The sequence below is a fragment of the Rhinatrema bivittatum genome, chromosome 8, assembly GCF_901001135.1.
Source record: "Rhinatrema bivittatum chromosome 8, aRhiBiv1.1, whole genome shotgun sequence".
Taxonomy (NCBI): Eukaryota; Metazoa; Chordata; class Amphibia; order Gymnophiona; family Rhinatrematidae; genus Rhinatrema; species Rhinatrema bivittatum.
Window position 1 is genome coordinate 258,409,871 of NC_042622.1, and position 23,560 is coordinate 258,433,430.

Consider the following 23,560-nt stretch of genomic DNA (forward strand, 5'->3'; position numbering starts at 1 on the left):
TGGATCCTGTGGTGACCAGAATCTTTCAACGTTGGGGTCAGCCAACAATAGACCTCTTTGTATCCGAACTGAATCATAAAGTGGACAGATACTGCTCCCTGCACAGGCAACAAGTTAACCATGGACGCCTTCGCTTGCCCCTGGAACACAGGCCTCCTATACGTGTATCCCCTGATACCTCTAATAGCCAAAACTCTTGTAAAGCTACAACAGGGCAAAGGGTCAATGATACTCATAGCCCTGTATTGGCCTCGATAAGTATGGTTTTCCATGCTTCTCGACCTCTCGATCAGAGAACCCATTCATCTGGGCACAGCGCCTACTCTCATAACTCAGAACCAATGCATGTTACGCCATCCAAAGCTTGATCCTCCAACCACTCAACCTTTCAACTAATGTGTCTCAAGTGTTTGTGGCCTCACGAAAGCCTTCCACACGAAAATCCTACCATTCTAAGTGGGAAAAGATTCACCATGTGGTGCATACAAAAAGATATCAACCCCTTTTCCTGCCCCACGCCATCTCTATTAGACTATCTCTGGCACCTTTCAGACTCTGGTCTCCAGACTTCCTCGGTGAGGGTACACCTGAGTGCTATCTCAGTGTACCACAAAGGAGTTGGGGGTGCCCCGGTAACAGCTCAACCCTTTGTGAGTGGAATTATGAGGGGCCTACTACAACTCAAGGCTCATGCGCTCCCCTTTTGAGCCTTTGCACTCCTGCGATGTTAAATTTCTTACATGGAAAGTTCTCTTCCTAGTAGCCATTACATCTGCTCGAAGGGTTAGTGAGTTACAAGCGCTTGTCACATGCTCACCCTATACAAGGTTCCTACATGACCGAGTGGTCCTACCTACTCACCCTAAATTCCTTCCCAAGGTGGTTTCTGCCTTCCACTTGAATCAGTCTATAGTCTTGTCCACATTTTTCCCAAAGCCTCACTCTCACTAGGGCGAGAGAGTTTTACACACCTTGGATGTAAACATGCACTTGCATTTTACCTAGGCCACACTGCAATTCATAGGAAATCCACCCAACTCTTTGTTTCTTTTGATAAGGGCAAACAAACTCCAACTGGCTAGCAGACTGTATCGAATTCTGCTGTGAAAAAGCAGGCCTTTGGAGGAAGTGACGTCAGCATCTACAAATGGCCACTTAGAAGCGAAGCTCCGCAGGGCTAAAATAAAAAAGTAGTAATCTCTCCCCTTCAGGGTCTTCCTGACCGCACAAAAATTGTCTCAGGAGTCGGGGCCGGCAGCCATGTCCTCCCGACGGCAAACCGTGGACCTGGCCGAATTCTCTTATGGCGGCAACGCCGCACTCGCTAAATCAGCGGTGGCTGGGGAGAAAGAAAGATGGAGCGGTGCAGGAGGAGCACGAGACGGCAGGGACATCACGCGGCACCGAAACAGAGGCGGGGCCTACCCACAAAGAATTTGTGGCCTGGTTTGCGAACATTAAAACTGAAATAATTGCCGTGATTAAAAATGAGATTCAAGAAGCGGTCTGAGACCTGATGAAAGAGGTGGGGGACCTGGGAGATCAAGTTCAAGAGCTGGAACAGACGGCAGAGGAGCAGGCCTCTTCAGTGACGCAGCAAACAAAGGATATACAGGCACTTAAGCAAACCACTGAGGAGCTCACTTCCAAGTTAGAAGACTTGGAAAATCGAAATAGATGGCAGAAAATCAGGATAAGAGGGGTGCCAGAGGAAGAAGGTGATACCAATTATGTTAAGTTGGTACAGGACCTCTGTCGTGCTATTTTGAATACTGAAGGGACCTCAGCACCTGAAAAGGACATTAAGATCGACCGGGTTCATCGTTCCTTGAGCAAACCTGTTAACAACCTGCCCAGGGATATAATTGCATGTCTGCATCACTACACTATGAAAGAGGCGATTATGAATAAAGCCTGGACCCTGGGGACCATTATGTGGAAAGGAGCCAAAATTCAACTCTTTAGTGATCTCTCTATCATTACATTGCAGAGGAGGAAAGCTATGAAGTATATCACTGACACCCTGAGGGCGAGCAACGTCAGATATAAGTGGCTGTATCCATTAGGTATCGCATTTACCATCAGCAGCCACTCCTGCACTGCCCGGTCAGCAGAGGCGGCGGAAAAACTTCTCCGGCAGGAAGGAATTGAAGTCCAAAGCCCTCAGGAACCCCTGGAAAAACTCCTCGCATAAAGATACCACCCGCTGGCAGAGGGCTGGCAAAGGCGGCAAGTGGTTACGAAGAAACTCTGGAGACAAGGCCACGCAGTCTGACCCACCACCCTGAGGTCACTGGTGAACTTACTGCAATAGTTTGTTTCATTCAAAGTTTGAAAATGGGACTGTTTGAGTTGGGTGGTGGTCAGAGTTGAAACAAATGTATTACCACATGTAAGCTAACATGATAATAGGCCATGCAAAGTGACATCATTCCTCGTGTACAAGGAGAGGGTGAGGGGGTAGCCTCACCTAAGGATGGTTATGGGGTAGGGGAGGGGGGAATTCGAAGGGGTGAATGATGGGATTCTGTGCAGGGTAGGTTTTCAGGCTGGGGGTTGTGGGGGAGGGGAACATGGCAATCCAGTGTAGTTAGTAAGAACTTCGTTTCTCACAATAATGGATGAGATAACTTTAGTGACTCTTAATGTTAAGGGGCTAAACCACCAGCGAAAGCGGCAGTTACTATTTGAGGAGGCTAATCTCCTTAGTGCATCGGTCTTTTTCATCCAAGAAACACATTTGCTTAAAGATGAGCGTTTACTTTGTATTAAAAACTACCCCCAAATTTATTTGGCTTCTAATACAGAAGAGTGTAAAAAGGGTGGGGTTGGGATTATGATTATATAAGGATCTTCAAGCTGAAGTGCTAGATTAAAAAAAAAAAAAAAAAAAAGATAAACAAGGCCGCTATCTGGCTCTAGTGATTAGACTGGATACAAAATTGGTTACACTGCTCAATATCTACGCGCCCAATGTGAATCAAGGCGACTTTTTCACGTATTTAGAGCAATCTTTGAGTGACTTTATACAAGGGTCATGCTTGATGGGGAGGGTATTTCAACCTGACATTAAACCCCAAAGTGGACCAGAGTAACACATCCAGAGACATCTTAAAAACACATAGGCAAAGGTTAAAGATCATTATGAATACCTGGGGGGTACAAGATGTATGGAGCTGTATAAAACTCCACTGAAAAGGATTATTCCTTTTACTCCAGAGCTCATGGCACCTATTCTCGATTAGATATGTGGTTCGGATGCAAAATATGGATCATGGGATGTAGGAGAATGAAAATAGGATCCATTACATGGTCTGATCACGCCCCAGTACTGGGATCTTTCTGCTTAACAGCGGAGCAGCATGGGCAAAAATATTGGAGGTTGAATAATTCCCTTCTGTCTAATAAACAGATTTATGAGGAGGTGAGGGACGACATTAAGGACTACTTTTGCACAAATGATAATGGGGAGGTGAAACCAAGTATAGCATGGGATTGTTTTAAGGCAGTAATGCACGGGAAACTAATTGCTAAGGCAGTGGCACATAAGAAATTACGCCAGCAAGCTCAAGAAGAGCTGCAACAGGATATAACCCGGTTGGAAAAACTTCATAAAGTACAGGGGGGTAGTAGTACGTTACGGGCTCTAGATTGTAAGAGAAAGCAACTTCAAACTATTATGGATGGAGCAATACAGCCAAACTTCATCCACCACTCACCCTACCATTCATCCCATCTTCATCCAATCTACAAGCAAACATCAACTAATCTTCACCCTGCATTCATACCTCAGTCTTCCAAACTTCATTGAAGCATTTCTCCCACCAGCCTCCAACACTTAACTGACCAGGTCCTAGCACTCATCCGACCGCATCCAGCTTTCTCCCGACCTCCACCTCAGTAACTAAACTCTGTGCTTTAACAAACAGTTCTCTGGTTACAACTGGCCACTATGCTTCGTGGTCTCCCTATTCCAACTCTCCATCATAGGAGGACCATTTTCACTGGTAAACCTTTAATGATTTCCCGTCCGCACACCTACAAAGCCCTCATTCCCATCATGGTCTCCCCCATTACACAATTGCTAGGCCTAACTCTTTTCTCCCTAATTCTATTCAACGCCCAATCCCTCATCAAGAAAACTCTTATACTCAACGACCTTCTACTTGACACAAATCCAGACTTCCTCGCCATAACTGAAACATGGCTTAAACCCACAGACACTGCACTAATTAATCAATTACCAACGCATACCTATGATTTCTTCTCTATTCCCCGACAGAAAAAAAGAGGAGGGGGTATTCTCCTTGCTGCCAAAAAAGATCTGAGTCTCACACAATATCCAGTCAACTCACCTACCAAACTTGAAACAGGCCTGTTCAAATCAGACTATCTTCAAATCCTTCTTGTCTATGCCCCCCCAGGCCTTCTCGATGCGGACGCCTCACCCTTTCTGGAACTAACAGCCACATACCTAAATTTGGATTCCCCAGCAATTATACTCGGAGATTTCAACTTACATGTCAACGACCCCTCTCTTTCTACCAATGGCGAAACACTCCTTACCGCCATGTCAGCCATGGGTTTCAAGCAGATAATCAATAAACCCACCCATAGAGCAGGCCATACCTTGGACCTCATCTTCATAAACACGGGCATCTCTCACTCAACACAACCGGTCTGCAAACCAGTACCCTGGTCAGACCACACCCTAATCTCGACCACCATCTCTCTGGCACAAAGGAGCAGCAATCACGCCCCTCAACAACAATTCACTTACAGGAAATTATGCACCTCAGATGACCTCCGCAATCACCTAATTTTAGAACTCCCCCCTCATAGACGTTTCCACTCCTAACTCAGCCCTTCACTCATGGCACAATATAACAGAAACTGCGGCAAACAAACTCTGTCCACTGACAACAAAAAAACTCAAACACAACATTTCTAAAAGACAACCATGGTTTAATGAAGAACTGCAAAATCTAAAACTCTCCCTCAGACGGAATGAAAGCAAATGGCGCAAAGCACCAACAGCATCCTCCCTCTCCGCCTACAAACTTGCCCTCCATCGCTACAAGAATTCCATGTTAAAAACAAAAAGAGACTTCTACGCTCATAAGATTCATCACATGATCTTTGACGCTAAAACCCTGTTTGCCTACGTCTCTAACCTAACTCAAATCCATGTACCGGACATACCATTCAACCAAGCTCAAGAAAAAGAGAGGAGCTGGCCCTCTTCTTCAGCAACAAAATCACTAACCTTCTAACAAATTTGACATCCAATACCTCTTTGCCTTCCAGTACCTATCTCCACCCTAACAAAAACATCTCTCTCAACTCGTTTGAACCTATCTGAACTTCAGAGATCCTAAGAGTACTGAAAAAAATGAAACCCTCGTGTCACCCATTCGACCATATACCGTCCAAACTACTACTTCTTATTCCAGACACCATCTCCAAAGCTCTGGCAGACATTATCCAACTGCTCGTTATCCCAAGGAATCTACCCAGACGACCTTAAAATGGCTTCCATCAAACCGCTCCTGAAAAAACCAAACCTAGATCCAAAAGACTCCACCAACTTTCGCCCAATCTCCAACCTCCCTTTCATAGCCAAGGTCATGGACAAACTAGTTAACACTAAATTATCAGACTACTTTGAGGATCACAAAATTCTTTTCCCATCTCAATATGGCTTCAGGAAATCATTAAGTACCGAATCACTTATCTCCTTGACAGATTACCTCATCATGGGCCTCGACAAAGGTCAGTCCTATTTATTGATCCTTTTGGACCTCTCAGCCGCTTTTGACACTGTTAACCACGCTATGCTCCTATACCAGCTATCGAACATCGGCATAACAGGCAAAGCATTAGCATGGTTCAATACATTCTTGAGAAATAGAGGATACAAGGTCAAAATACACAACAAAGAATCTAAGCGCTACCCTTCATCTCTAGGAGTCCCGCAAGGCTCATCCCTCTCACCCACACTCTTTAACATTTACCTTCTCCCTCTCTGCCAGTTACTAACCAAACTGAACTTAAAATACTATTTATACGCGGACGATGTCCAGATTGTGATCCCCATCAAAGAATCCATCAAAAAAAACCCTAGACCTATGGGAAACATGCCTTCGAGAAATCAACTCCCTCCTCTCTAGTCTGAATTTATTTATTTATTTTTTATTTTTGGTTTTTTTATATACCGGAAGTTCCTGTATACAATACATATCACTCCGGTTCACAGGTAACAGAGATAACTATCGCCGGGATGGCGATTTACATGGAACATATCAAACGATTAATCTATTATAGAGTAAAAAAAATTCTAAATTCGTCAAACGGAACTCCTTCTCATATCCACAGAGAACAGCAGCAGCACCACTAATCCTTCAGCAAACTTACAAACAGTCCAAGTAAGAGATCTAGGAACGATCATTGATAATCGGCTAAACCTAAAAGCTTTTATAAACCAAACCACCAAGGACTGCTTTCATAAACTGCATGTCCTAAAAAGAATAAAACCACTGTTCCACAATCAGGACTACAGAACAATCTTACAAGCAATAATCTTCTCCAAGTTAGACTATTGCAATTCTTTATTATTAGGTCTCCCATCCTCGCACACTAAACCTCTTCAGATGGTTCAAAACACAGCAGCCAGGATATTAACTACATGGAGAAGAGATCATATTTCCCCAGTCCTCAAAGACCTACACTGGCTGCCGATTCATTATAGAATCTTATATAAGTCCATCACCATAATATACAAAGCTATCCAACAATACGCTCCGCTCAGCCTTCAAATCCCTTTCAAGAAACATACATCCTCCAGACCCATAAGAGAGTACTATAAGGAATCTCTACAGGTACCTCACTCCAAAATCTCCCATCATATAACCTTCAGAGACAGAGCATTCTCCACAGCGGGACCTCCTCTTTGGAACTCCATCCCACCGGAGCTATGGCAGGAACCCTGCCTCCCAACATTCAGGAAAAGACTCAAAATGTGGCTATTTAAAAAAAGCCTTCCCTGACTCCGAATAAATCATAATTCACCTCTAACCAACTTCCAATCACTACCCTTACGCAGAAAACTATAACTCCCAACCACTACCCTTACGCAAAAACTTCAAAATGGCAAACGACATGTCGTAGTAAATACCATAAACTCTGTAAATGCACTCTATTAAATTTTGGTTAATATATTCTGTTAATTTCCTATCAATTTTCTCTGCTCCTAGTTGTACTTTTCCCTGTTTTATTGTAACTGAAATTGTTTTCGTTCAACACCTGTTATTTATTTCTTTTACTGTAACATTTTCACTCTCCCTGTTTATTGTAAACCGGCATGATGTGATACTCTCACGAATGCCGGTATAGAAAAAACTAAAATAAATAAATAAAATAAATAAATATTACATCAGATGGATAGATTCAAACATACTTCCTATATTGAGGGGAATAGGCAGGCAAGTGGGGGATAACCTTTGCAAGATAGTAAATCTCATTTGGAAGGCCCGAGAAAGTAAGACATCAGCCGTCTTAATGGCGGTAGACGCAGAAAAGGCCTTCGATAGAGTACACTGGGGATTCTTGTTTAAGGTCTTGAAGAAAGTAGGGCTGGGGGACAATTTTAGGACTTGGCTGCAAGCAATGTATGCATCACCTCAGGCCTGTATTAAGGTTAATGGTGAGTATTCGTTCTTATTTGCTTTGGGGAGAGGAACTAGCCAGGGGGCGCCCACTATCACTCCTGCTTTTTGTTCTTTTTATGGAGCCCTTAGCAACTACCATACGAAATGCTACTGATATATAAAGGGCATTCATGTTGGGGATCAGCAATATAAAATATTTTTTTGCGGACAATATTTTGTTTTCAGTGGCCGATCCGCAGCTGAGATTGCCGGGGCTGATGAGGGAGATGGATAGGTTCAGTAAAATGTCGGGCTTTAAAGTGAATATGTCCAAATCAGAAATCTTAAATGTTTCATTATCCCTGACCAGGTTATGGGACTTAAAAAAAACATTTCCCTTTTAAATGGACGACTCAAAGTATTAAATATTTGGGGATCCAGTTATGCACAGACTGCACACAGCTATTTAAATTAAACTATTTACCGCTGATGGCTAGCATGGCTCGGGATTTGGATATCTGGGGACTCTATTCTCTGTCTTGGATGGGCCGCATGGCAGCTTTTAAAATGACAGTTCTGCCACGGTGGCTGTACCTTTTCCAGACGCTTCCATTGGAAGTTCCGCTTAAATTTTTGAAAACCCTGCATACTAAGATTTTTCATTATATCTGGAGGAGAAGACCCCCACGGGTGGCACGGAGAACCCTGTTTCGGTCCTAGAAGCTAGGAGGCTTAGCTGTACCCAACTTTATGCAATAGTACCATGCGGCTCAGCTGCGAATAGTTTGAGTGGTTTTCATGAGCTTATGTTAAACCGTGGATAGCTATAGAGCAATAAGGGGTTCGGGAATGGCTCTATAACAGGCTGTGGGGCCTGCCTCCAAAGGAGGGTTTTAGCAGAGTGAATAACCCATTTACTAAATGGTCCCTGCGGCTATGGGATAGTTGGCGGATTGTTCTCACGGGCCAAGCCATGGTGATGCCGATGCTCCCACTGGGTATATATAAAGGGGCATTTATGGTCACGGAGTTGGGGAATATTTTCCAGTTATGGGCCTCGAGAGGTATTTGGTGCTGTGGACAGTTGTTTGATGGTGGTAAATTATTGTCTTTCTCTGAGTTACAACAGCGTTTCTCTCTCCCAGATAATGAATATTTCCATTACCTCCAAGTACAACACTGTCTTAAAGCCCGAGACATGCAGCCATATGTGAACAGGGAAAAATCTAAACTTGAAGCATTGTGTTTTAAGCATAATACGGATAAGGGGATTATTTCTAATATATATCAATGGCTAGGAGCGTCGCCTTCTGCTCCTTGTTTGAGTCAACGTAAGTGGAGAGAGATTGGGGACAACCTGGACTGAGAAACAATGGGCTAACTGCCATATGAATATTGCCAAAAGTTCCATATCTGCTAATGTTGTTGAAACTAACTATAAATTGTTATATCGTTGGTACCTCTCACCTGTAAAGCTGAGCAGGATTTATCCGACTCGAGACAAGTGTTGGAGACAATGCAATCCAGAAGGCTCCTTCTACCATATCTGGTGGTTGTGTCCTAAGCTATCCCTGTATTGGAGGTGGATTGAAGGAGTACTTAAACAGGTGACCTCCGTGGATGTACCTTTTGTCCCTCAAATTTATCTGCTTTCGGCCTACCCTACGTCGTGGGAACCAAATATAAGAGCCCTTATTAATCAGATCTTGTGTGTGGCTCGACAAGTGATTGCTAATCATTGGCACCAGATTTCCTCTCCCCTGGCGGAAGATGTGATACATCGGCTTTGGACAGTACATTATTGGTACTACTTGACATAAGTACATAAGAAATTGCCATGCTGGGTCAGACCAAGGGTCCATCAAGCCCAGCATCCTGTTTCCAACAAGAGGCCAAAACCAGGCCACAAGAACCTGGCAATTACCCAAACACTAAGAAGAACCCATGCTACTGATGCAATTAATAGCCACCCAGGATTACAGTGGAGAAACACTTTCAAGTGTGGGATCCTCGCACGACCGGCGTGGCCCATTCGGGGCAAGAGCCGGCTCACCCCACGTGAGCCGAGCAGAGAACAGAGCGGCACAACCTCAAAATAAAAATAAGATTTAAAGCGGAAGGGAAGCAAAGTTTGGAACCCGACGAAGCAGAGAAACATCGCGGTGAGTCTGTAACCGCGCCCCTAAGGCAGCCGGCCTATCAGCAGGCGGCTAGAGCCCTTTAAATCTCAGCGCTTCCCGGGGGCCTTCCTTTTCGACGCCCCTCCCGCTGCCACCTTACCTCTGCCGGGGCTCGCACAACCGGCGTGGCCCATTCGGGGCAAGAGCCCGCTCACCCCACGTGAGCCGAGCAGAGAACAGAGCGGCACAACCTCAAAATAAAAATAAGATTTAAAGCGGAAGGGAAGCAAAGTTTGGAACCCGAGGAAGCAGAGAAACATCGCGGTGAGTCTGTAACCGCGCCCCTAAGGCAGCCGGCCTATCAGCAGGCGGCTAGAGCCCTTTAAATCTCAGCCCTTCCCGGTGGCGTCGCGCGCCCGTAGGAGCGCGACCTAAGGGGCCTGCCTCTTAGCGTGCCCCTTGGAGCGTCCCAGACTCAAACCGACTTTAGACATCGCGAGCACAGCACGCATCACGCAACCGACCACATTCGCCCAGCATTCTTCTGACTGCATTCGCCCAGCATCCTTCTGCACTCGCCCTTAACTAGAAAATCCTGTTCCGGAAAGGCCTGCAGGGTAAGCACAGCACAGCCTCCCTCTGCTAATATAAATCAGTGCCTTGATTTCTATTCTCTAACAGTTACCAACAGGCCCTCAACATACTTCCTCACGCTGTGAGCACACACACTTGACTAGTTTTCCCAGGGGAAACTAAACACTAAACGCCTCACCTCCATCAGGATATCACCAAACAGGTCACCACCTGCACCTAACAAGAAACCCCAACGATTCCTACTGTCATCTGACTTCAGCCACCTCCATCCTCTAACATGTACCCCCTCACAATTCCCATCATCCACAACCACAAGTGGAGAGCACCAAAGCCCCCCACTCCCCCCCATCACAACCGTCAACAGAGGCTCAGGCCCATCCTGCTGACACTGGTCACCCAATTTCTTGGACTGGCTCTCTTCTCTCTCACTCTTGTTAACGCACAATCCATCTCTAAGAAAAGTCATATACTCAATGACTTCCTATCCGATGCAAAACCTGACATCTGTGCCATCACAGAAACCTGGTTAAAACCCACCGACACTGCTCTAATAAATCAGCTTCCCATCCAGGCATACGATCTTCTCTCTATACCCAGACCTAAAAAAAGAGGAGGTGGACTTCTCCTCGCAGCCAAAAAACGCTAGGTCTGGCATTGCAGGCTTCTAATAACCTATCAAATATCGAATTTGCGCTATTCAACTCGAAACATCTGACGATCGGATTAATTTATGCCCCTCCTGGAATACTGGAAGCAGACCCATCCTCAATCATAGAACTAACAGCAAAACACCTAAACTCCAGAAAACCTGCCATCCTCTTGGGAGATTTTAACCTTCACGTAGATGTCCAACCTCATTCTACCAACTGTAAAACTCTTCTCTCCTCTCTCAGCAATATGGGTTTCAGACAAATTGTGACAGAACCAACCCACAAAGCAGGTCATACGTTGGACCTTATCTTCATAAACGAGGGAATCGCAACCCACACTATCCCAACTTGCCTTCCGGTACCGTGGACAGACCACCGAATCGTATCATCGGTGTTAAAAATAAAAGAGCTTCCTCCGCAATCCACACAATCAATAACTATATCAGTCAGGAAACAGTGCTCAGGAGACCAACTCAGCGAACACCTGGCCAAGGAACTAGTGCACCTGGACCTCTCCGACGCCAACTCAGCAACTTCATCATGGACCAACATCACTAAAAAGGTTGCAGATCAAATGTGCCCCATGACGACTAAATATATCAATCCAAACAAAGACAACAGGAAACATTGGTTCACTCCGGAGTTGAAAAAACGTAAACATGAATTGAGATGCAAGGAACAAAATTGGCGAAAAAACCCATCTTCAACCACCCTCCTCATCTACAAATCGTGCCTCAACTCATACAGAAACGACATCAACAAAACCAAGAGAGAATTCTTCTCCAAAAAATCCACCACCTCATTTTTGATTCAAGAGCTCTTTTCTCCTATGTTTCAACCCTCACTAAACCCCCGGCGCCTACCATTCCAGACGATCAAGCTCTCAACAAAGCGAACGAACTAGCAGACTTCTTTGACAATAAAATCACCTCACTCCTAGCCCCCCTCAAGGGATCATCTACACATCCAAACCACGTAATCAACTACAGCTCCCAATCATCGCACTCAACCGTTCAACAATCATCGCACTCAACCGTTCAACAATCATCGCACTCAACTGTTCAACAATCATCGCACTCAACCGTTCAACAATCATCGCACTCAACCGTTCAACAATCATCGCACTCAACCGTTCAACAATCATCGCACTCAACCGTCCAACAATCATCGCACTCCACCGTCCAACAATCATCGCACTCAACCACTCAACAACCCAACACAACCCCAACAGTGCTCGACACCTTTGAGCCCACATCAACATTAGAAATAGAGAATATCCTCAAGAAGATAAAACCATCCTCTCATCCATCAGACCATATTCCTTCAAACATACTGAGTCTGATCACTAACACCATAGCCAAACCTGTGGCAGACATCATTAACTGCTCTCTCACCCAAGGCCAAGTCCCTAACCAACTCAAGTTAGCCATGCTCAAACCGCTCCTCAAAAAACCCAACCTTCCCACCTCAGACCCAGCTAACTTCAGATCCATAGCAAACCTCCCTATGATAGCCAAAATTATGGAGAAAGTTGTTAACAAACAACTTACAGAATTTCTCGACGAAAACAACATCCTCACACCAAACCAATTTGGTTTTCGTAAGACTAGGAATACCGAATCGCTATTAGCCTCACTATCAGACACTATTATCTTTAATCTAGAAAAAGGCCAACCTTGCCTCCTCGCTCTTCTGGATCTCTCATCAGCGTTTGATACCGTAAACCACCCGTGCCTCCTGCAACGCCTAACGGACATTGGCATCACAGGAGCAGCATTCAACTGGTTCAAATCGTTTTTGGAGAACAGATCATACAAGGTCAAGATAAATAACAAAGAGTCTCACGCCATCGAATCCAAGAGGGGGGTACCACAAGGATCATCCCTCTCTCCGACTCTTTTCAATATATATCTTCTCCCGCTCTGTCACTTACTCACCAACCTCAAGCTAACACACTTCCTATATGCGGATGACATACAAATTCTCATCCCTATAGAAGACTCACTACACAAAGCCATGTCATACTGGAATAAATGTCTTTCAGCTATCAACAACCTACTCACCAGCCTCAACCTAGTCTTAAACACAAACAAAACCGAAATCCTCATTATAGCACCGGAAAACTATGTCCCACCCACACCTCCTAACGCTAGCCAACGTCCGGATACCTCCGTGCACTCCACCTCGCAACAAGTAAAAGACCTGGGAGTCGTCATAGACAGCGGATTCAGCCTCAACAAATTCGTTAATAACACAACAAAAGAATGTTTCTTTAAACTACAAACCTTAAAGAAACTAAAACCACTCCTTCTATACAGAGACTTCCGCATGGTGCTACAAGCCATCATACTCCCAAAACTGGACTACTGTAACTCTCTCCTCCTAGGCCTACCAGCATGCACCACCAAACCACTTCAGATGGTCCTGAATGCCTCGGCAAGAATTCTCTCAAACGCCAAAAAAAGAGATCATATCACCCCAATCCTTCATCATCTCCACTGGCTTCCGATTAAATACAGGATCCAATTCAAGTCCATAATGATGATACACAAGGCCTTGTATAACATCGCTCCTCTTAACTTAACGTTTCAAATTCAGCTACACACATCCGTGAAACCGACTAGAAGGGCGTATTAGAACAGACTAATCACCCAACCGGCGAAATCCTCTCTGAGGAAACGCGCACTATCACAGCGGGCCCTTCACTCTGGAACTCGCTACCTCCAGACCTTCGCCTTGAACCTTGTCATGCTACATTTAAAAAGAAACTTAAGACTTGGTTGTTCAAACAAGCATTCCCTTAGAGCTAAGAGCAGGAAGAAAGACATTTCAAATTATTCGTTCTTTCCCCAGCCCCTAGCATATAACTTCCTGAAGAGATCAATATTGAATTGTATTTAATCATATAATCATGTTATTTATTTATTACATAATCATATATACATATAATCATTTTGACAAACATATAACCATTTTATTTATTTATTAACTCGCATGTTATTTATTAACTGTTTAACAATATATACTAATTTGTTACTTTGATTAATCTGTTCAATGTAAACCGCTAAATGAAGCAATAGTTTCTGTTCCTTGTAAACCGGGGTGATATGTATATTATACAGGAACCTCCAGTATATAAATCCTTTAAATAAATAAATAAATAAATAGAATTTCTGCGATGGTATAATAGTCTGTAATTATCATGGGAAGCGTCAGGCGATCCCCCAGCACTTAAGCTGTTGTACTCCAGTTTCGCAAGCACGTGGAGAATGATCTTCTTGGCGTTATCTTCTTGGTGATAACATTGGACAATCTCTCATTTCGACCCTTTGGACCAGCCCCGGTTAAACTGTACTTCTAAATTAAGGATCTTACTAGAATTATGTGACCATGTTCATAAAATGGATGCCAGACCTTCCGCTACTTGACTGAGACCGCTTGGATTCGACTCAAGCTATGCATCAGAGAGAGGGAATGTGTGTGGGGGGGATGAACTATTGTTCTCGTATTGGCGAGTTGATGATGGCTTAGAGCATGATAACATTTGTTGTTTTGTGCTATTGTGATATTTGATTTGTTGAATTAATGTATACACTTAAGAACATAAGAAAATGCCATACTGGGTCAGACCAAGGGTCCATCAAGCCCAGCATCCTGTTTCCAACAGTGGCCAATCCAGGCCAAAAGAACCTGGCAAGTACCCAAAAACTTGTGCCAATGTGAATAAAAACTTTCAAAAAAAAAAGAAAAAAGCAGGCCTTCCTCTTCAGGGACGAGTGAAGGCGCATTCAGTAAGCCATGGCAACCTCAGTAGCACATTCAGTACCGATTGCTGACATCTCATGGAGCTCTCTTCACACATTTGCAGGACATTACTGCCTGGACAAGGAAGGGACATCAAGACTCTGCCTTTGGCCAATCCGTCTTAAAGAACTTATTTCCAGTTTAATCCCAACTGCTTCCACATCCACCTGCTGTGATTTTCAGGCTGCCTCATTTTTCCCAACAGTACACCAGTTATTGTGCCTGTTGCACAAGTTGTACGCTGTTGGTCCAAATTAAATATGAGTCAGCCTAGAGCTTGCTAATCACCCATATGTGAGGACTACCATCCTGCTTGTCCTGGGAGAAAGCAGAATTGCATACCTGTAACAGGTGTTCTCCCAGGATAGAAGGATGTAGTCCTCACGAAACCCACCCGCCACCCCGCGGAGTTGGGTCCGAAACATTTTATTTTATTTTTCACTCGCACTTTTTGCTACAAACTGAAGACTGAAGGAAGACCCCTGTGGCTGCAGGGATCATGGCATGCTGGGCATGCTCAGTGTGCCAGTCAAAAGTTCTAGAAACATTGACAGAAATATTTTCCATAACAGGGCTCCGTCCAGTGACGTCACCTGTATGTGAGGACTACATCCTGCTGTCCTGGGAGCACACCTGTTAATGGTAAGCAACTCTGCTTTGCCTGTTTTGTTTTTTTAATGTACTTAACAGCCCTGTTCTGTTTCTTCCTCTTTGGCAGCACTGCCCCCCAGAGGGTCCCTGTGGCCTCCCCATCTGCACACAACATCAGCAGCGTCCTCCCTGAGCGCACCAACTTCCCACGTGGCGTCTCCAGTCGCAGCACCTTCCATGCTGGTCAGCTGCGGCAGGTGCGTGATCAGCAGAACATGCAATACAATGCGTCACCTGCATCACCCTCTGGCAACAGCCAAGGCCGGCGTGGGGGTGCCTCTGGCAGCATCTTCAGCAAGTTCACCTCCAAATTTGTGCGTAGGTAAGAACAACAAAAATAATGAATACAGAAGGCCTGCAATTCCTTGAGAATGCACAACACAGTCTAGGTATTGTACTTTGAAGGACACCTTAAATAGGAAGTAGAGAGGAGGCACTAGATTTGTCTGAATGCACCATCACCCCAACAGCTTAAATAAGCTGTCTTAGTATGTCTAATGAAAAGTGAGAGATCCCCAATAAGAGGAACAAAACATTTAATGCAAACACAGATTAATGAGGGAGCTCTAGAGGCTGTCCCATGTTACTAACTGTAAGTTATCCAAGTTTCACTGTCAGCTCTGTCAAAGCCAGTGCTCCATCCAGCTACTACTGCTTTCCTAAAGCCATGCCCATCGCTGCAGAGAAAATGGCTATAAAAGTAGGTACACTGGGTTAAATGTGGTGCTCTCCCAACTGCCCTTTGTCTTCCTTCCTCTCTCCTCCTACCAAGCTGTGCCCTGATGATCAGAGCACTGGAGAACAACCAGAGCTAGACAGGTGTAGGGTTAGGGCTTTCATAACTGTGTTTAGGAAATATTTCTATAGCATGATGGGGTAGTGGCTTTTGCTGATGGGTAGGGTAGAGAGTGTCAGCTTTGGCTAATGGGGAAATATGGCTCAGGGTTAGGTCTTTGGGTAGGATGTGGAGGGGCAACTCGAGTGATGGCTAGGCTTTGAATTGAGGTGGGAATATAGTGGTCTGTCTTCTTGAAAATAGCAATGGGGCCCAGTTAATCCAATCCTATATATACCCACAGTTTCTCTATAATGTGAGACTGTGTCCCTATTGCACAACTGATGACATCATGATGGAATGGTGAAATTCTCATCTCCACAACATTTCCTTCCTTTTTTTGGTCAGGGCTGAGTAGGGAGTGTAGATATCTATAGAGTTAATTTGATTCTCAGAATGGACCCTGGCACTGAGTCAGAAGTACATGCAGCAGGAGGTGTGGGGTGGTTTTTGCTCCCAGAATTGAAAGTAGAGTTGGAGAGGATATTGCTAGTCCCTCACTTCACCCTGGGAGAAGGTTGGAGGCTGATCATTTTTACCCCCACACTCACCACTCTGTGCTGCTGTCCTGCTGCCATGTTCTATCAAATCTTCAGGGGTGGGGTGGGGAGTCTATTAGTCATTTATCCCCACACGTTTTTCCATTTTTTTTTATTTTTATAGAAATCTGTCTTTCAGGTTTCCGAGAAGGTAGGCATTGATCCCCATTATTATGTGATTTTGTGTCTGCCTGCTGACTACTAACTCCGCCATACCCAGTTTCTCTCTCCCTCTTGCATCCTTAGCTGCTGTTTACATTCCTCTGCTTTTCCTCTCTGTGTCTGGTGTCTATTTGTAATGAGAGGACAGAAGGTAGAGGCAGTGGCTGTGTTGGTTACCCTTTTGGAGGGCGGTCCTGGCATTTTCTGTTGATAAGCAGGGTGAATTAGCCATGCTGTCTGGATGACGTCATGCAACGGCACACCACACCACATGATCTGCTAGTCAGGGAACCAGGCCGACCTGTTCCCGCTGTGCGATCCCGGTAGCAGGAGCAGCGGCCTTCAGGGACCTCCAGGATAGGAAACTTGTGGTCCTTTTAAAGCGGATATTCGAAGTTTCGGCACTGGGTATCCAGGCAGCCGTTTGCAGTAGCTTCATGCTCTGGGCGGGCCTCCGCTGGGTACAACAGTTATTGACTTCCCGAGACCTTCCGCCTCAGGAATCGGCACAGGCGGAGCGCTTGGAGGCAACAGTTGCATATGGGGCAGATGCCTTATACGATCTTCTGCATACTTCCTCTAGGACCATGGCGACAAAGTTTCAGCCAGGAGGCTCCTGTGGCTACGCAACTGGTCGGCCGATGTCTCTTCCAAGGCCCAGTTGAGTGCTTTACTTTTCAAGGGGAAGTTTCTCTTTGAAGACTTGAAGCAGCTGATCAAGTCGCTGGGGGGAGAACAAGGTTCACAAACTCCTGGAGGATAAGCCTAAGTCTTCAAGTGGCTTCCTTCCGACCCGCTCTCATTTTCAGGGACAATGGAGATTCTGGCAAAGCAGGGTGCCGGCTTCGGGTCAGAGACAGCCCGCTGGCAGGTCGCAAGCCTAGTCTCATTCCTTTTGGGGCCGTAGACCCTCTCGCGACAGGGTCAGTTCCGCGTTGCTTGGAGCCAAATCCACTCAATGAGATGCGGTCGGCCCATTCCTTGGTGCCTCTAGTAGGGGGACGGCCATCCAGTTTTTACGAGGAATGGGTCAAGATAATCTCCAATCAGTGAGTTCTAAACATCCTAGAACATGGCTAAGTGTTAGAATTTGCTCGGCCTCTCCAAGACATTTTTATAGTCTCCCCTTGCGGCTCTCGCATGAAAGAACAGATTGTTTGACAAACCCTAGACCGGCTGAACTGTCTGGGGGCCATAGTTCCCGTCCCCAGGCGGAGTGAACGATGAGATGCTATTCCATCTATTTCGTGGCCCCAGAGAAGGGAAAGGTCCTTCCGGCCGATCCTAGACCTGAAAAAGATGAACAGGGCACTCAAAGTTCCACATTCCGAATGGAGACCCTGCGCTCGGTCATTGTGGTGGTCTGCAGCGGTGAGTTCTTGGCTTCCCTGGATTTAACAGAAGCGTATTTGCACATAGCCATCCGCAGGGATCACCATAAGTTTTGTTTTTCAGTTCATGATGCTCGGCATGCATTTCCGGTTCTGTGCCCTGCTATTCGGTCTGGCTATGGTGCCTCGCACATTCACCAAGGTAATGGCCGTGGCAGCGGCTCTCAGGAGGGAGGGGGTACTGGTTCACCCTTATCTGGAGAACTGGCTCATCCGAGCAAAGTCGAGAGTCCTCTGCGAGACAGCGGTCACCAAATCTTGCGCTGAGAAGCGCCATCTTCCTCTTCTCTGCTGCTCCCGGATCGCGACCGAAGACCTGCGCGACCGGCGCCAAAGCCCCGCCGGGGGAAGGTCAGGTCAGTGCCCGCCCTCCACACCCGGGAGACCCCAGCGCCAGCCGCGCTACAAAATCGCCGAAAACCTGAAAAGAAAAAAGGCTGATAACCGCACCAAGGCCCGCCCACACCACAACCTGCGACCCAATCAGGGTCAGCCGGGCAGACATTTAACCCACACGCCATCAGGCGTCGCACGCCGAAGGAGCGCGACAAAGGGGCCCGCCCCTTTGTGCGCCCCTTCGTGCGGACCCTGAGGACGGAGGACTGGACTGACGATATCACTCCCCCTCAACACAGACACCTCTCCCTATACCTCCATCACCGAAAGGCCATTGGTAAGATCATACAACAATTAACTTCCAAACCACAACCAACTGCAAACAGCTAACACCCTCACCCTTCGCCTTGCACTACTCTCACCTGTTTTCATCTCTCCCACAAGAATGTCCCATCTTTCCCAATCCTCCAACATAGTTTACCACCCAAAAGAGAATCATTCCGACAAGCTCAACACCACAACCTAAAATCCCTCTCTTCAATCATGATCACTCCTACCACTCAACTTCTAGGCCTCACCCTATTTTCTTTAAGCCTATTTAATGCTCAATCTCTAACAAAGAAGTCCTTAATACTAAACGACTATCTCATCGATGTGAAGCCTGATATATGTGCAATTACTGAAACTTGGTTAAAACCATCAGACACCGCAATAATCAACCAGTTACCTACAGAGGCGTACGACTTCTCGCTTCCTCGTCATAAAAAAAAGGGAGGAGGAATTCTCTTAGCAACCAAAAAAGACCTCAGATTCTCTCTGCACCAGACTAACTCTGATTCAAAACTTGAAATCGGCTTCTTCACTTCAGACAAACTCCAAATCCTACTAGTCTATGCTCCCCCAGGTTTCCTGGAATCAGATGCCTCACCTCTGGTCGAATTAACCACCTCCCTTATCAACTTAGATGCTCCAGCTATCATTCTGCACGTTGATAACCCCACACTGTCAACCAATTGTGAAGCCTTACTCACAGCATTCTCCGCACTGGGTTTCACCCAATTAGTTAACAAACCCACCCACAAAGCCGGCCATACGTTAGACCTTATCTTCGTTAACTCTGCAATCAAGCCCGTGTCTCTCCCCAACTGCACAAAGGTCCCATGGTCAGACCACTCCCTCATAACTACCTCATTCTCAATAAAAGATACCAGCCAGTCTTACACTCCCTCGCCCTCCTTCACATATAGGAAAACTTGCTCCACAGAAGATCTCAACAACCACTTATCATCACATCTCCACCATCTGGACCTCACTGATCCGAACTCAGCGCTCCGATCATGGAATATCATTACTGAAACTATAGCTACCAAGTTATGCCCTCTAATAACAAAAAAACCGCACCCCAACTCCTCCAAAAGACAGCCTTGGTTCACCTTAGAATTAAGAAAGCTCAAACTTCAACTAAGACAAAATGAGGCTAAATGGCGCAAAAACCCAGGAACCAATACTCTTTCGATCTACAAATCAACTCTTCATCAATACAAATCAAACACCTTAAGATCCAAGAGGGACTTCTACACTTCCAAGATACACGACCTTGTCTTCGATGCCAAAGCCCTCTTCAGCTATGTAGCTAACCTCACACAAATAAACCAGGCAGAGATTGCACATGACCAAGCTCAATCTAAAGCGGAAGAATTAGCACTATTCTTCAGCAACAAAATCAGCAGTCTTCTAACTCAGCTCCCTGCTAACGCCACTGTACCATTATCCTCTCCTCAATCCGCAATCAACAATACTCGATTAGAAGAACTGGATCTAACTTCATCCATTGAGATCCAAGGGATTCTAAGGACATACCACATGGCTACCTGGTTGTTGGTCTGAATCAGGACAACTTTGTTGGACAGCCAATCTCTGAAAGCCCATAGCGTGTACCTGATCGCCCAAAGCTCCAGGAAGCTGATTTGACGTTCGAGTGGACTAAAGGCCTTGGGTACTGAGCCAATCTACATGAGTTCCCCACCCCAGGATAGATGCATCCATGGTTAGGACAATTTGAGTGGGGAAAAACAAAATCCCTGTTCCAGATTGGAAAGTACCCACCACCAGGACAATGAGTCCTGGAAAGATGGGATTACTTGGATGCAATCCTGAAGGCTTTACGTGGCCTGGTGCCACAGTGACCTCAAGGTCCATTGGGCTCTATGCATATGTAAACATGTCAAGGGAGTAACATGGACGGTTGTGGCCATATGGCCCAACAGCCTCAACATGTGCCAGACTGAAACTTGCTGTCTGTTGAATTTCTGCCGCAATGGTCACCACAGTGATGGCCCTCTGGCGAGGCAGAAAGGCCTTGACCTGAGCTGTTTATAGCAGGGCTCCTATGAAGTTCAAATGAGGTGACGGGCTGATATGGGACTTTGGGTAGTTGAGCACAAACCCTAGTGACAAACACCTGAATGGTCAAGCGCATGTACCCGACGGCCCTATCTGAGATGTGCTCTTGACCAATTGTCCAATCTGTGGAGGTGCACCACCACCACGGCCAGACATTTTGTGAAGACCCGTGGGGCAGACGCGAGCCTGAAAGGCAACATCTGGTACTGGAAGTGGTGTGTTCCCATCACAAATCGGAGGTACTGCCTGTGACAGGGGAAGATCTTGATATGAGTGTATGCATCTTTTAGGTTAAGGGAGCATAGCCAGTCCCCTTTTTGCAAAAGGGGGGATCAAGCTGCCCAGGGAAACCATCTTGAACTTTTCTCTTGTTAGAAACTGGTTCTAGGATGGGACGAAGTCCTTCTGTTCTTTTGGAATCAGGAAGTTCCTGGAGTAGAATCCTGCCATCTTTGCACTGGTGGTATTGGTTTGACCATAAAGAGGGAGGAGAGCTCCATTTGTAGTATCTCCTGACGCATTAACGGCCCCCAATATGGGCACGGAGGGCAATTTGGTGGGACACCCAATAGATTCAATTGGTACCCTTGGCAGACAATAGACAAAACCCACTGTTCTGAGGTTACACTGGGCCACTGTTTCGCGAAGAACTGCAGCCTGCCCCCGACCGGAGGGTCTTTTGTCCTGCGTACAGGCAACTAGTTTATGCTCCGGCCTAGTCAAAATCCCATCCCTGGAGTTGACTGATGAGCTGGCTGGGGTTTGGGGGCTTGCTGCTGCCTGGGATGGCCATGGGATCCCTGATGGTGTTTGACAGGAGCGAGGAGGCGGAGGATAGTACTTCCTCTGGTGAAAGACAGACTTCCTTGGCCCCAGTCTCGACAGCCTCTGAATGAGGAGTACAGGTCCAGATAACTGGCAGAGAGTTGTTGGTGGTCCTGAAGTTGGGTCACAGCATCCCTCACACTATCCCCAAAGAGATTCTTTCCAGTACACGGCATGTCAGCGAGTTGCTTCTGTACCTCTGGTCGGACATCCGAGGCCCACAGCCATGCCATTCTGCGGGCACTGATTCCGCTGCAAAGAGTCTCGATACTGTTTTAAAAATTTCATAGGTTGCATGGACCTCGTGTTTTCTGCATTCCAGATCCCTGTGCACCAGCAACATGAGGGTGTCTTGCTGCTGCTGAGGCAGCAGTTCAGCCACCTCCTGCACCTGCTTCCAGATGTCCCACAAGTATTGGCTCAAGTACAGTTGGTAGGCAGCGATGCAGGCAATAAAAACATGGCACCTTGGAACACCTTCTTCCCAAGAGCGCCCATCGCTCTGTGGTCCTTCCCCGGGGGCATTGAGGAATTAGGTCCCAGAGTGCTTGGCCTTAGTGACTTATTCCCCTTATACTAAGTTTTATCACGACAGGATGGTCTTGCCTAAAGTGGTGATGGATTTCCATCTTAATCAGTAAATTGTCTGCCAACAGACCCCATTCACACCAAGGCAAACGAGCACTGCACAGTTTGGACTGCAACCAAGCCCTAGCCTTCTTTTTGGAGCAGACAGAAACCCATAGACAGTCCATCCAACTTTTTTGTTTCTTTTGATAAGAATAGGTTGAGCGTTGCCATTGCCAAACACACACTATCCAATTGGCTAGCAGATTGCATCTCCTATTAATGCCCATGCAGGACTGCATCTTTGGGGGTCATGTCCAGGCTCATTCTGTCAGAGCCATGGCAGCATTGGTCGCCCACTTGCAAGCAGTTTCCGTGGAGATCTCAAGGCTGCAAAGTGGAGCTCTCTCCACACATTCACATCTCATTACTGTTTGGATAGGAATGGCTGACTCAACAGTAGGTTCAGTTAATCTGTCCTTCGAAATCTGTTCGAGGTCTAGAACCAAACTCTCCGGTCTAGGACCCTTTGCAGTCTCCCCCTCTGTTACCTACACTGATATTGTGCCCTTTGGCACCTGGTTAGTTGTCTGTCGATCCCCTTTTTTGTTGGGGAAGCAGACTGTAGCTACGTATTCACCCATGTGTGAGGACTAATATCCTACTTGTCCTCGGAGAGAGCAAAGTTGTTTACCTGTAACAGGTGTTCTCCGAGGACAGCAGACTGTTAGTCCTCACGAAACCTGCCTGCCACCCTGTGGAGTTGGGTTCTCTTATTTTTTGTTTTAATTGTAATTCTATGTTATGAGACTGAAGAGGGACCCCAGGTGGACGCGTGGTATAGGGCATGCTGGGCATACTCAGTGTGCCTAGTCAAAGTTTTAGAAACTTTTAACAAGTTTTCCACATCGGGGCTCCATCTGATGATGTCACACATGTGAGGATTAACATGCTGCTGTCCTCTGAGTTATAGGTAAGCAATTCTCTCTGCCTAAGCCTCATACCGTGACCACAGACATGTTACGAGAGCTCAATAC

The 23,560-nt window shown here is 46.1% G+C and overlaps 1 protein-coding gene across 6 annotated transcripts in view; it reads left to right on the forward strand.

Moving 5' to 3' along the window:
- MARK2 (microtubule affinity regulating kinase 2) overlaps positions 1-23,560 on the forward strand; it is a 462,018-nt gene that overhangs the window by 349,845 nt on the left and 88,613 nt on the right. For 3 of the 6 annotated variants that reach the window (XM_029614697.1, XM_029614694.1, XM_029614698.1), the window contains 2 exons: positions 15,533-15,787; positions 16,964-16,990. In XM_029614697.1, the coding sequence (XP_029470557.1) occupies positions 15,533-15,787; positions 16,964-16,990 (282 nt within the window). The remainder of the gene's footprint in view (positions 1-15,532; positions 15,788-16,963; positions 16,991-23,560) is intronic. The other 3 variants (XM_029614695.1, XM_029614696.1, XM_029614699.1) reach the window with 1 other exon arrangement.